Genomic DNA, 14874 nt, shown 5'->3' with positions numbered 1-14874 from the left:
TTACATGTTATATAGATCCATTACACACAGAATGAAACATTTCATGTATTCATTTATTTTATTTAAATTATCTAATTATAATGATTATGGCTTACATTTAACGAAGACCTAACATTCAGTGTCTTAAAAAAATGTATATTCCAAAACACCAATTTCAAAAAGTATGTTTAATATGGAGGTGTTGGCCTCTGAAAAGTATGTTCATCTATATGCACTCAATACTTGGTTGGGGCTATTTTACTTGGACTTTTCCATCATATTCTAATTTATTGAGATGCACCTCTACTTACATTACAAATCAAAGTGACGGACAAGAAAATAAGGTTTTTTAATTGCTAAATTATTATTATTATTTTTAATTACTAAACACATTCTTTACTGGGTATTAAAAGAAACCAAAAACCGCATATTCCCAAAAATAAATAAATAAAATTAAAATTAAAGAAACATTTTTTTCCATTTTTAAAAATTATTTTTATTCATTTATGTTTTATTTAACTATTTATTATTATTAATAATAATATTATTATTATTATTATTATTATTATTATTATTATTATTATTATTATTATATTTATTTTTTCCTTTTTTTGTACTGTTGATGCAACAACTCGACTTGTGACGTCACAATTGCGCGCCAGCCAGGACGAACCGTACGTCTGAACTCCGCGACTGACCCACCGCCCTACTTCGGTGCAGCCTGAGCAGCTTTGCCGGTGTCGGTAACGGTAATCCGTCTCGTCTCCAGCTCGCTGCCAAAGCTCCGGGCTGCCCATGAACGGCACCATGGCCGCGTCCTCACACCGGGTAATGTTGGGGCCGCTGGTCGCGGCCATCGACCAGGGAACCAGCTCCACACGGTTCCTGGTGAGTTCACCTCTTTATTTTAATCAAGCGGCTCCTGTACGTGTCCTTGGCTTTATTTTACACCCGTTTTTAATTTGCTTCTTTTTTTTACATTCCACTAGTTATATACTTTCAACTTTTTCTTTTTGTATTTGTTTAATTTTGTTAATCGTAAAATGTAATTTAGTCTGATGTCGATAGGCTAAAAGTAATCATTACCTCCTGTTTTGCAGTATGAAGAAGAAATATATTATTAAAAATATTACAGAAATAAACACGTTTGGGAATTAAATAAAGGGGGAAATGCAAAGTCAAATTATACAGAAATAAAAAAGTAAACACACATAAATTAATGAATTGCTAAATACATTAAAAAATAAAAGGTAATACAAAAATATTTTAAGTACAGTTTTAAAATGATTAAAATGAAGAATTTGAATGGTACATTTAATGGAATATTTATTTAAATTAATTATTTATCTGGGAATTTGACAGCTTTCATCCTTTAAATAAATTACTAAGGTAAATTTTACAGGAATAAATAAAAATATATAATATATAATATATAAAAATATAAAATAAATAATAAAAAAAAAAATAATAAAATAAAAATATATAATATAAATATATAAAATAGTTCAAATATTCATTTAAGTAAAATTTAAAATGATTAAATAAAGAAATTATATTTATTTAATTTAATATTATTTTTGGTACATTTAATGGAATATTTATTTATTAAGTCAATTATCAATCTTGGTATTTGACAGCTTCCATCTTCAAATAATTTACAAAGGTACATTTTACAGAAAAAAATAAAGATAAATAAACAAACCAATAAAAAAATGCTAAATACATTAAACAAAACATTTTAAATAGATAAAGTAGTGCAAAAATCCATTTAAGTCAGATTAAAAATGAATAAATAAAGGGGTAACTTAAATAGGAAAGTAAATAAATAGGGGAAGTAATATAAACTTTAAAAAAAAAAAGATTTAAATTAAACAAGAAATATAAATTTATCAGATTTGATCAATTAATCAATGCCTACATTTAATATTCTTTTCATACATTCATGTCATATTCATTTGCGTATCAGTCACTAATTTATGTTCGATTTTGGCAGTTTCTGCCCTCCAACAGTCAGCCTTCTCTGGATGAATAGTGAATATGTTGTTCTGACTCTATTTTCTATCTCCTGAAGGTGTTTAATTCAAAAACAGCAGAGCTCCTCAGCCACCATCAGGTGGAAATCAAACAAAGCTTCCCCAAAGAAGGGTGAGCCAAAAGATCTGCTCCAATTCCAAAACGATGTATGCGCAATTTAAAAATATGTAGCTGTTTTAAATTTTGATCTCAATCTTCAGATGGGTGGAGGAAGACCCCAAAGAAATCCTGCAGTCGGTGTTTGAGTGCATGGAGCGGACGTGTGAGAAACTGACCCAGCTCAACATCGACATCTCCAACATTAAAGGTGAGCCAACAATCGGTGGATTCGGGGAATCTGTGTATCATACGTTCTTTCTATTTTCAATTGTCAGTCAAAAATCAAATAGTGAAAAATTGACTGGTTATTTTGCTATTTGGCTTTTATTATAACACAAAAAAATGAAAAAAAGCTTGTTTTTTCATATTTCAATATTAGGCTCAGATCAAAAATACGAAATGGGAAAAACTGGCACAAGAACTGAATTTGATTTTAATATTTAATTGGTCGGGTTTACGTGACCCGGAAGTTTGACTGCGTTTCAGTGAGCTGTCATTCGCTTTTCCTTAGTCAAACCAGCCGTCCCTATATAATAATTACAATAATATATAAAGTAGTGACCCGTATTGTGATATTTATAGTAAATTCATATATACTGTACAGTAAAATATTACATTGTAAACTTCCGGGTCACGTAAACCCGACCAATTAAATATTAAAATCAAATTCAGTCCTGGTGCCCGTTTTTCCATTTTGTATTTTTGACCTGAGCCTAATATTGCAATATGAAAAAACAAGCATTTTTTTGTTTTTTTCTGTTGTAATAAAACAACTAATAACAAAATAACCAGTCAATTTTTCATTATTTGATTTTTGATTGCCAATTGAAAATGGAAAGACTGAATGATAAACGGATTATGGGGCTTATGTTTCATTTAAAGAGGCGTTTATGGTCTGAAATCTCCTGACATGGTTGTTGAATGTGTCCAGCTATCGGAGTGACCAACCAAAGAGAGACCACGCTCGTTTGGGACAAAGAGACAGGGGAGCCGCTCTACAATGCAATCGGTAAAATTTAGATTTTTTTTTTGTGTTTGCTTCATTATTTTTACACCATTTCTGCAGCTAGGGGTTTTGGATGGCTGTGAACTAACTGCAGTGTTTTGTATGTTCAGTTTGGCTGGACCTGAGGACACAATCAACGGTTGAACGTCTCATTAACAAAACTCCAGGAAGGAATAAGAACCACTTGAAGGTGAGCGGCACTCTCGTCTGTATGGAAAAAAATGTTTACTGCTGGTAGTATTTTTTTATTGGATGTTTTTTTTTTTTACTTTATTGCCTTTATGCACATTTACAGACAATTAACATCACAAAGGAGAACAAATCAAAACATCTTGAGATTGGGTCTCATCTGTCACACAAATGGCACTGTAAAGGGTAGTACACATATTTTATCTGGTTCTGTATTCCAAAAAAAAGTAAAATAAAATAAAAAGGGATAATTTAGATAATAATAGTGTATAAGAGTCTTAAGCAATATCGTCTGTAACTGGGGCCCACCTTCTCATAAAAACAGGCACTTTTAGCTGTAATTGGGTCATATATTCCATCATGTAGACATGTTTTACTTTCTGTAACCACTGAGTGATCATGGGGGGGGGGGGTCATTCTTCATCCAATTTATAGTAATAATTTTTCTTGCAATCATCAACAAAATGTGTAATATATAACATTGTTCTGTGGTAAAAAGGTGGTCAGGGAACACATCTAATAAAAATAACAAAGAATCCATTGGAAGTTCCACAGCCAAAATTTTTTCCAGTTCTTCTTTGACATTTTTCCAAAATGTTTGTACTTTCGGGCAGTCCCTTTTATTTGATGTTTTAATAAGCTACAGATTAGGGCTGGGCAACATGGACCAAAAGTCGTATCCTGATATATTTAGGCTGAATATCGATATACAATATATATCCTGATATTTTTATCGCAAAGTGAGAGCAAATGTTCAGTCAAAGTCAAAGCCAAATATGACAAGTCACAAGTAGTTTTATTGAAACCGTTTGGCTTTACACTTTTTATCACCACCAAAAAGGATGTTTTAGTCTTGCTTCCAACAGGATTTGGAAAAAGCCTAATCTACCAACTAGCCCCGTTAGTGGCTAAGCTAATGGGGTTTAGCGAGACACTGTTGATACCATTGGCTAAGAGCTACGTACAGACGCTTATGATTGTCATTCGTAGCGCCCAATAAACGGCTCTGGACGATCGTAAACCACGCCTCCTCTACAGAGATATTAATAGGTGGTCTCATCTCATTTCACCTGCAGTTCAGTTGAAATTTAGCTACATTTTTGTCATGTGGCCATTCGCCTCAGCTGTTTGATTTTTTTGTAGAAATTTTAAATAAGAGCTGTAACATAAAGTGATTTTGATGAAATATCACTTTTTTAACTATGGGAAGTTTGAAAGTCAGACTGTAATTTTGGTTTTGATAATGTAAATTATATGGTACTTTTAGCTTCTAGAAATCCAAAGAAAACATACATTTGGGTAGTGCATGGCAGAGGTTTAATATATCACAGAAAAATGGGAAAAAATATTTTATATTGTGCAAAATGCCTCTAAAATTGTGCTTTTTGTTTAATTGTACATTTTTAGAACTTGACTTGACATGACTTCCCACTTGCACTGAGGAACACATAATGTAATGTTTTTTACAGGATCTAGTTGTTATTTTTTACTGCTGGTAGTATTGTTGATATTTTATTGGATGTTTTGATAAGCTAAGACAAGGGCAGTACCAATTATTTAATTTTTACATTCAAAGCTTATATATCTTGGTTGTATAAAGGTAATATAAAGGTAATTTTTGATGCTGTTAATGCAAGTGTGTGTAACAAGCAGGAGAGCAATCAATTTCTATCATTTCCTTCCTGCAGCATAAAACGGGGCTCCCCATCAGCACTTACTTCAGCGCCGTGAAGCTCCGCTGGCTGATGGACAACGTGGACGAGGTCCGTGAAGCCGTCGTGTCTCACCGCGCCATGTTCGGCACCGTCGACTCCTGGATCATCTGGGTAAGCAACGGTTGCGTTGATGTCATTTGGGACGATCTGGACACTCGTTCAGTGACCCTTTTCTGTGTTTTTTGACGGCTGTCCGACAGAGTTTGACAGGAGGAAAGACAGGCGGAGTCCACTGCACGGACGTGACCAACGCCAGCAGAACCATGCTGTTTAACATCCACACTCTGGACTGGGACCCAGAACTGTGCAAGTATGACCGCCATCTATCAGTTCACTAAATTCCATGGTGCTGCATATTATTTGAAACATTTAACTAAAAGAGGATAGCTTTTCATGTTGAAATTCATGAAATTAAGGGCATTTTTTTTGCTAATTTCACATTATATTCACTGTTGCCGTATATTTAATTGCAATTAGGGCCAGGCGATATGGACCAAAAGTAAAATAATTGATTAATAATTCTCCTTTAAATTAATTCTTAAAATATGCAATGATTAAGATCAGTGTACATGATGGAATAGTGGCATTAGAATGTGTGAGAGGCCACCAAATTTGGGCTTTTATGGAGAAAAAGCATGTTAACAGCAATGTAAAATGACACAGTAAGATAATAACGATTCTATAATACAGTATCTCCCAACCAAGGTTATTATAGTTAACGAAAACTAACAAAATAACAAAAACTATAATTGAAAAAAACATTTTTGTTAACTGAAATAAAAATAAAAACGAGAATTAAAAATAAAAACGATAACTAACTGAAACTGTATTGTGTGGTTACAAAACTAACTAAAACTAACGAAAGTTATAGTGAAAATGTGCTTAGTTTTCATCTTTGTCAACTTTTTTCATACGTAAACCTTTTTGGTTGATATGAAATCTATTTCATCTATCTGGTTTTATGACTTAATACATTTATTGGGGCTCAGATGGACCCCCAACAAATATCCAATTACAAAAAAATTAAAACTAATAAAAACTAAACTAAAACTAAGCATTGTCCAAAAAATAAAAACAAATTAAAACTAACTGAAACGAAATTAAAACTAACACTAATGAAAAATCCAAAACTATTATAACCTTGCCCCCAACTATGAAAAATGTTATGTGAGGTGTTTGCTCTCATTTAGCTCTCAAAGTGCACAAGATTGATGCATATTACTTATAAATGTACAACATTTTCTCTCCCGAAGACTCTCATAAAATCCCATGGGAAATACTGTATGGTGTATAGTTTACAAAGGAAAAGAACTAATTTATTATGGAAAGCAGAATTGGTTTAATGATCTTTCTTGTAATCCAGATACTTTGGTATTCCCATGGAGATCTTGCCCAGAGTGAGGAGTTCTTCTGAAATATACGGTCTCATGGTAAGCACATATAAATAGAAAGTCTACTCCACCTACAATTTCACTATAATGAGTGTCTATATTAACATTTTATCCAAGTAATTGCATTGCTGTGTCTAGTGTGACTCTAGAGTTGGAATGCCTCATGCAACAAATCACTAATAAGATAATAGATAACTGTTCTAATGCATGAAAGTTGACTGAGAAATTATTTTAGGCATTTTTTTTGTGTGCCATTGTCTCTCTTCTCTCACTGGTAGAAAATATGTTCTAGCCGGGTAAGTAATACTCGCCATCACTTTTTTTCCCTCACCATGCAAAGTTAAGCCGTCCTGCTTCTCTGTGGTCAAAGCGAGCACGCCATCACACAGTGCATTTCCAGCATTCATATGAAGTTTTCCTCATTGGTGATTATAGGAAAGTTTCCAGGAACACCACTACCTCTATTCTCCTGAACGATCCAACATTTTATTTTATTTTTTTTCAGCTGTTTGCATGAAACAAAGAGCCATCAACATAGATACATACATGTGAAACCATGTGTCGCAGTATATTTCATAAATACAAATAGACATTTTTTTTATTTTATTTACTTTGTTTTTTTACAGTTATTATTATTTATTTATTTATTTTTGTATATATTTTTTTATTTGTATTGTATTTTGTGTTTTTTATTTTTCTGTTAAATAAATTAAAATAGACATGCCTATGTCATAGATGCATCAGTATTAAATTGTGACTGTTTCATAACCATTAAAACAAAGAATTTATTCATTTTATTCAATATAATTTATGTTATTTTTTATTTTTACTTTTCTTTTTAATAGTGATGAATCTTTTTCTGTATTTTTTTCTGTTAATAAATAAATACATTTAGTAAATTAAATAAATTATTTTTTATTATTATTTTTTTATAACTTAACTTTTTATGTTTAGGTTTTTTGTTATTTCTGTATATTTTTTTATTTTATCTGTTAAAACATAATTAATTAGTAAATTTAATAAATAAATTATTTCCTATATTATTTATGTAATTATTTTTACGTTGTTTAGGGGGTTCTTTTGTTAGTTATTTTTGTATTTTTGTCCTAAAATAACTACATTTTAAAAAAGAATAATAATTTCCGTTATTTTTATGTTGTTTACTTATTTTTTGTTATTTTTTGTATGTTTTTCTGTTAAAAATAAATAAATACAAATGTATGAATTTAAATAAAAAGGCAACTGACAATGTAGCTTTAATGAAATGGACAGCAGCTAATTGGTAAATAAAGTGTATATTTATTTTGTGTAGCTTCATTACAGACAGCGTTCAAAGACTCAAGAGCACACATGACATATGGAAATGTACTGGCTTCTCCCGTCCCTCATTGCTTCTGTGGTGGCATGTCAATTGGCTGGTTTCCATGACGCCCACTGCTCTCCCGACAGACCATCTTTCTCTGCCACGTCCCCAAATCTCTTCACTCTTTGGCACAATTTTACTCAAGCAACTTTATTTCTCTGTCACTAAAAACCGTCACATGTCAGAGTGAAGACATTTTTACTGCAGGTGTTTCCCCTCACTGTTAACAGATGTGGTAGAGTTAGAATCAGTGTATTTGTGTTATTTGGCTTCATGTAGTCAAATAATGAGTAATTCCCTTTTTGTTTTCAGTGTTGCTGTCAGGGAAAGGTTATCGCTCATAGAAATAAATAAAAAAATGTTAATTCATGAGTGATTTTAACGTGAAATTTCTGTTAAAGATTTGATATTTCAGCTACATTATGTACAAATACAAAGCTCTTCTTTTTTTTTTAAGTTTTAGTATCCCATTGGTTTAGACATGTCAAAATGCTGTTAAAAATGCAACAAATTCTGATAAAAACAATTTTTTTTAAAATCACTCAGAATGCTAAAAATTAAAAAACTCTTAACTAATTAAGTGAATCTTTTCTTTTGGCAGAAATCTGGAGCTCTTACAGGAATCCCAATCTCAGGGGTAAGTTTATCTAGTTTTGCTTTCCAACACTGATTTCAGGTGCATCTCAATAAATTAGAATATCATAGAAAAGTTTATTTATGTCAGTAATTCAATTCAAAAAGTGAAAATAACACATTATATAGATCCATTACACACAGAGTGAAACATTTCATGTCTTAATTTATTTAATTTCTTCTAATTATAATGATTATGGCTTACATTTAATGAAAAAAAACTAAAATCCAGTGTTTAAAAAATAATATTACAAAAGACCAATTTTAAAAAGTATGTTTAATATGTGAACGTTGGCCTCTGAAAATATGCACTCAATACTTTGTTGGGGCTATTTGACTTGAAAATAGACCATTTTTTATGGTTTTCTTAATAATGATTTTGGTTATTTTCAAGAAAACCATGGAAAATCTCTATATATCAGCTCTTAAATTAAACTCTTATGAGATATTTTTGTTGTTATCATTATATTTGTCCAAACAGGCATTAAAATGAACAAGACATTAAAGAAACCAATTGTCTAATTATTTTTTCCATGATTTTATGAATAAAAACCAGAATCTGTGTCCCTATCTACTATATATGCTTTGATGTTTTGAGGTACCAGCTGATGGATGTGTGTGTTTTGTATAAACAGTGTCTCGGGGATCAGTCAGCAGCACTTGTTGGACAGATGTGTTTCCAGGACGGGCAGGCGAAAAACACGTAAGTGGCTTTTTATATATACTTCAATGTATAGTTTCTCCTTTTTTGTTAGAAACTCAACTATCCCTGATGTGTTGCAGGTATGGAACTGGCTGCTTTCTCCTGCGGAACACTGGAGCAAAGGTACAATCTTGAGATTATAATGGTGAGACCCTTGCACACATTGCATTCGTTTATTTTTTCTTGTTTTCTGTCTTTCTGCAGCCTGTAATGTCTGATCACGGTCTTTTAACGACTGTGGCGTACAAACTTGGTCGGGACAAACCTGCCTGTTATGCACTAGAGGTACAGTACCGTCTGTTAGATACACTAATATTCCAACACGCGTCATTCCTTTCCCAATAAACCGTGTTTTATGTGCTTCTTGTTAGGGCTCTGTGGCCATCGCAGGAGCCGTGGTCCGTTGGCTGCACGACAATCTCGGGATCATCGAATCGTCTGAAGAGCTCGGTATGTACCGCTGGTCTGTGAAGTAGGGGTGGGCGATATGGACCAAAAAAAATAAATCTTTATTATTATTCTAAATTTTCCGATAACGATAATCTGATGATATCCTTTAAAATGTGATTTCTTTACCCAAAAAAAAGGTGTTAAAATACTTCTTCGTTATCAGGACATCTATGGATGGACCCAGTGTTTCAGATCAACAGCTCTTGTTTTGTTTATTTAAACTTAAGCATTCAAGAGATTTCCAGTTAAACTTCAACATTCAGGTTTCTCATATGTACGGTGGCCCTGAGGGCTCACAGCGCTGCAACTTAAGAAAACACATGCAAATACACAAAACACAAGCAAATAGAGAAAACATCTTCATCAATTTGACGACACGAGCGCAGCATTTAGAAAATGCGCAGCAAAGACCACAACACAACAGAAGTGTTTCCAGAGGACACTTAAAAGTGATGCACACCATTGGACACGCTTGTGATATTATCAAGTTATTTCAAGATAATGATAATTATATAATGACGTTATAACGATCATATCGTGCTAACGTTAGCGGCCGATGGATAGCATGCTAACGTTAGCGGCCGATGGATAACATGCTAACGTTAGCGGCTGATTTCATTTATTTGATTTGTTTAACTGCAATGTGACTGATACGGGCTAACGTTATATATCATGTTATAACATGAAAATATTGTTAGGAAATAATGTGATAATTTCACATTATAACGTTATAATGTGATTTTTTTTCTCATTTTCTAAATGCTGCACTTGTGTTCTCATTTGCATTGAAATGAATGGACATAAATGTTTTTGCAGCCACACTTAGCACCCCCTGGTTTGCCTCCCTGCTCAGACCCAGAGGTTGCCGCCTGGACTGAATCCTGCCCGCTGAGGCTCGAATTTGGCGAATTAGATCATTAATGCACCTCTACTGTCTATGTGCCTTTCGTTTGTTTTCTTTTTGAGATATTATAAATTCTCGATGATGTAAAATTGCACATCGTCAAAACAACACTAACGGTAGTATCGTAGACGATATATGTCGCCCACTTCTACTTTGAAGATGCGTGATGTCATTTAATCTACATCTAATTATTCCTTATTTCTGTTTGTGTCCCGGTGCAGAGAAGTTGGCCGCATCAGTTGGAACGTCCTACGGCTGTTATTTTGTCCCTGCGTTCTCAGGTCTTTATGCACCTTATTGGGAGCCCAGTGCCAGAGGGTGAGACCTGCTTTATAGTGCAGTAAATGGCAATAATGTCAAACATTAAGCATTGAGGGATTCACTCCATGTGTCTTTGATTGACAGGATCATTTGTGGCTTGACTCAGTTCACTAATAAGAGTCATGTGGCATTCGCTGCTCTGGAAGCGGTTTGTTTCCAGACACGAGAGGTGAGCCTTCTCTTCTCTAAATGGGCATTTTCTAAAACATGTCCCTGGTTGGTGTTCATTTTGTCAGTTTTTTTTTTTTTGTTAGTATTAATTTTAGTTTTTTTTTTTTTTTTTTTTTTGAGGTCCTGTGTGAGGGAATTACGAAGTATTAGGGCCACATTTAGAGAAAAAAAATTAATTACGAGGTTAAAGTCGTAAATATTGAATTATTAATCCCGTTTTAGCTGGAACAGCCTACCAATTATGTACAACTTTATCCTCGTAATTAATTAAATATTTTCGACTTTATTCTCGTAATTGATTAAATATTCACAACTTTATTCTCGTAATTGATTAAATATTCACGACTTTATTCTCGTAATTAACGAAATATTTTCAACTTTATTCTCGTAATTAATTTAATATTTTCGACTTTATTCACGGAATTAATTAAATATTTTCGACTGTATTCACGGAATTAATTCTTTTTCTAAATTTGGGAAATGGTCTAATATGTGATTTTTGTCTTCATTTTTAAAAATGATTGAATTAAATAAAAGATAAAAATTTAATTATTACGTTTTTTTAGCCTTCTTTTTTCATTAACATTATCGCATGTTCAAAAAGTCACAGTTCCTGTCTTAGTCACTGAAAAAAGGTCAACATGCATATTTAGTTTTGGTTATTAATCCTATACTAAAGAATGGTTGTTTTTTTTACACAGCACTGTTATTTCACTATATATTCATTTGTTTGGATGTAGGTATTTGTCTAATAATTTATTTGAATGCAGATACTGGACGCTATGAACCAGGACAGTGGTATTCCACTGACTCAGCTCCAGGTGGACGGAGGAATGACGTCCAACAGGCTGCTGATGCAGCTGCAGGCCGACATCCTCTGCATCCCTGTTGGTGAGATCATCTGTCTTAGATTTTTTTGGAAATCAGTAATTCTGGGCTTACACCAAAAGATTTTCACAGTCACTCTGGAGTTCATGAAAGCACCAGCACATTACTTCTTCATGACGTGAAGACATAAAAATGAAGCAACATTGAATTTTGCATATATTTTCATATTTGTAACATGTACATTTTTTGTGTGTGAAACATAATCTCAAGATCAGATTTGATGTTTTCCTTTGTTTCTTTTGGGTTGAAAATTTTGATCAAGTAAGTCAAAGTTAAACATTAATTATCAGGACATATAAGTGAGGTAATGCTGAAAAAACTGATACCAACATGACACGGTGAAAATCTTTTAACAGATTTTGGTAGCGCTTTATATTAAGGTCCTTGTATTAACCATTAATTAACAAGTAATAAGGCATTGTTCTTTCTTTAGATCCGGTAGTTGCAAAAAGCATAGTTAACTTATAGTTAACTTATAATAGATGAGCAATAAAGTATATTTTAATATCAATAAGCAAACAAAATAAGATTAATAAAGGCATGGCAAAGACATAATGGGTGGGTCATGGGTGTTTGTAATGCCATTATTAACACTTATATAAGCTTATAAACACACAATAATGTTAATAAGCATCTTGTAAGGACTTACAAGGGCCTTATTACTTGTTAATTAATGGTTATTACAAGGACCTTAATATAAAGCGTTACCAGATCTTTTAACAGATTTTTAATGGACATAATAGCCGAAGATTTCAGAGGGTTAAAACGTGTTCTGATAAGTGACTCTTTTTATAATAATCATGTTTATTTTGTTGCAAAGTATACAAATGAAACTATAATCATTTTTTGTACAAATTAGATCTTGCTTCCAAACTTTTGGCCTGTAGTGTATTCCATTAAAAGAGTACTGAGTAGCAGAATTCCCTAAAGACTGTATTGATGATTTGCAGTGAAGCCCTCCATGCCTGAGACCACAGCTCTGGGTGCAGCGATGGCAGCAGGAGCAGCAGAAGGCGTGAGTGTGTGGAGTCTGAGCCCGGAGGACCTGAGTGAAGTTACCTCCGAGAAGTTTGAGCCTCAGATCAACCCTGAAGGTACAGCGCTGCTCTCTCTAAACACACGGAAAAGATGGGTTTCCAGTTGCAGCTGCTTAAAAAGTGATTGTTTGTGTTTATTTATTTACAGAGAGTGAGTTTCGGTACGCTCGATGGAAGAAGGCGGTGCAGAAATCTATGAACTGGGAGACGACAGAGCCCGTTGGTAATGGAAACGGTAGGAAATCCAACGATTTTCACACCCCACAGGGACATTTTTTACGTGTCACAAAATGTTTGCTGCCTACCAAGAAAAAACTATGAAACAAAAATGTAAATATCTAAAAATCTCTCCCTCCCTCTTTTCCTTCTTCTTGTGATGACCAAAAGGTGAAACTAGTATCTTCAGCAGCGTCCCTCTGGGCTTCTACATCATGGGCAGCATGTTGATGTTAATCGGTGCAAAATACCTTGCAGGTCAGTGTCTATTTACCCCGAAGTGTCAAGCATATTGTCCTTTTTTTTCTGTGCAAAAATTGTGGTTGTGGTGGGTTAGGTGGTAAAAAAACAACAACAACAAAGCAGTGATTTAAGTAAATTGTAATTATTTTTTGTATTGTGCAGTTTGTTTTTATTAAATGTAAAAAATGTTTAATTAAGGTTTAGTTTTTTTTGTTGAATTAGCAAAATGTTCCTTGTTTTTATTTTTAAATTAAATTTACAAAATGTTACCAGTTTATTTATTTCAAATCTTGCACTTTTAAAAAAACAAAAAGAAATTAAATTTACAAGATCTCACTGGTTTATAACTTTTATTGGATTTTTAAAAAAAATCCTGGGCTAGGGTTAGAATTTTCTTTTCTCATTAAAAATGTTCCACAGTTATATTTATATTACATTAACAAAATGTTTTTTTTTGTTTATTTTTTTTTAATGAAATTTACAAAATGTTCCTGCTTTATATATTTTTAAAAATGAACAAATTTTAGCAGTTTATTTATTTGTTTTTTATTAAATAAAATCAAAATTTTGCACTTTTGTTTTCTGGGTTAGGGTCATCAAAAGTGTTACCAGTTTATTTGTAGTTTTTTCAATCTTGCACTTTAAAAAAAAAAAATTAAATTTACAAGATCTTACATTTTTTTCGTGTCGTTTCCTGTATAGAGTGGTTAAAAATTTCTTATATATATTATATTTTTGATTAAATAAATTCAAAATCTTGCACTTTTGTTTTCTGGGTAAGGGTTAGACATTTTTACAAAAATGTTACCAGTTTATATGTTTTATTAAATTGGCAAAATATTCCTGGTTCATGAATTGTTATTCCTCTGTCAACATCAGGTCACGACTAGGCAAAAAATCCTGGAGGCAATAAAACAGAGAAGAAAGTGGAAACCAAGGCTCGTCATGTTGGACCATCACTTGAACTCCACAACTCTTTTTTTTTTTTCTTCCACGAAGGCATTCCAGGAGAAAGAAACAAGCTCCTGCTGAAACTTACCGGACAACCAGGAAAAGTTTGAACTGACTAATGACATTAATTTTGTATTACTGTAGACATGTATAACTGTATTACTTTCCCTTTTTTTAATTTTACTGCAACTCTGCAACAGATATTGGAACATTACAGATTAATTTTAGTAGGATTGTGCATGCAGTATTTATTTTTTCACTCTGTTGATATGCATTTCTGATCTTATTCATGTAGGAACTCTACCAATGGTACTTCATGTTGTTGTCGTCTTTCCACAGCTGTCTAATGTGTTAATTGTTCGTGTAATGTTTCGATGTTCAGGATTCTCCACTATGAGCTACAGAGGAAGTTTAATAGCACTTTATATTTTTGTTTTGCGGGAGATGACAGAGTCTAATATATTATTTTTCAAACAATTGGGATTAAGACAGAGAAAATGTAAAGAAAACAAGGGAAAGTTCATGAACTGACATGGTTGGGGTTTTTTTTTTTTTTTTTTGAGAAATTGTACATATGGTTA

General features: G+C 32.8%; 1 protein-coding gene across 2 annotated transcripts; it reads left to right on the top strand.

Moving 5' to 3' along the window:
• Window positions 1–671: 671 nt before the first annotated feature.
• On the top strand, window positions 672–14666 carry gk (glycerol kinase). 2 transcript variants are annotated; one of them, XM_059328090.1, is made up of 21 exons: window positions 672–867; window positions 2051–2124; window positions 2214–2320; window positions 3044–3121; window positions 3229–3308; window positions 4996–5133; window positions 5223–5332; window positions 6386–6452; window positions 6692–6709; window positions 8378–8413; window positions 9045–9112; window positions 9193–9235; window positions 9317–9397; window positions 9484–9562; window positions 10688–10784; window positions 10872–10956; window positions 11729–11849; window positions 12797–12940; window positions 13032–13118; window positions 13271–13357; window positions 14222–14666. In XM_059328090.1, exons 1-21 carry the CDS (start codon window positions 775–777, stop codon window positions 14230–14232), a joined length of 1704 nt encoding a protein of 567 aa, XP_059184073.1. In that variant the 5' UTR covers window positions 672–774; the 3' UTR covers window positions 14233–14666. The 2 variants fall into 2 exon arrangements, with proteins under 2 accessions (XP_059184073.1, XP_059184074.1); XM_059328091.1 differs by lacking the exon at window positions 6692–6709.
• The last annotated feature ends 208 nt before the right edge of the window (window positions 14667–14874 follow it).

This window comes from Centropristis striata, chromosome 24 (assembly GCF_030273125.1).
Source record: "Centropristis striata isolate RG_2023a ecotype Rhode Island chromosome 24, C.striata_1.0, whole genome shotgun sequence".
NCBI classification, from domain to species: domain Eukaryota; kingdom Metazoa; phylum Chordata; class Actinopteri; order Perciformes; family Serranidae; genus Centropristis; species Centropristis striata.
The sequence above is the reverse complement of the archived record's forward strand: the minus strand, read 5'-3'. Positions and strand labels throughout refer to the sequence as shown.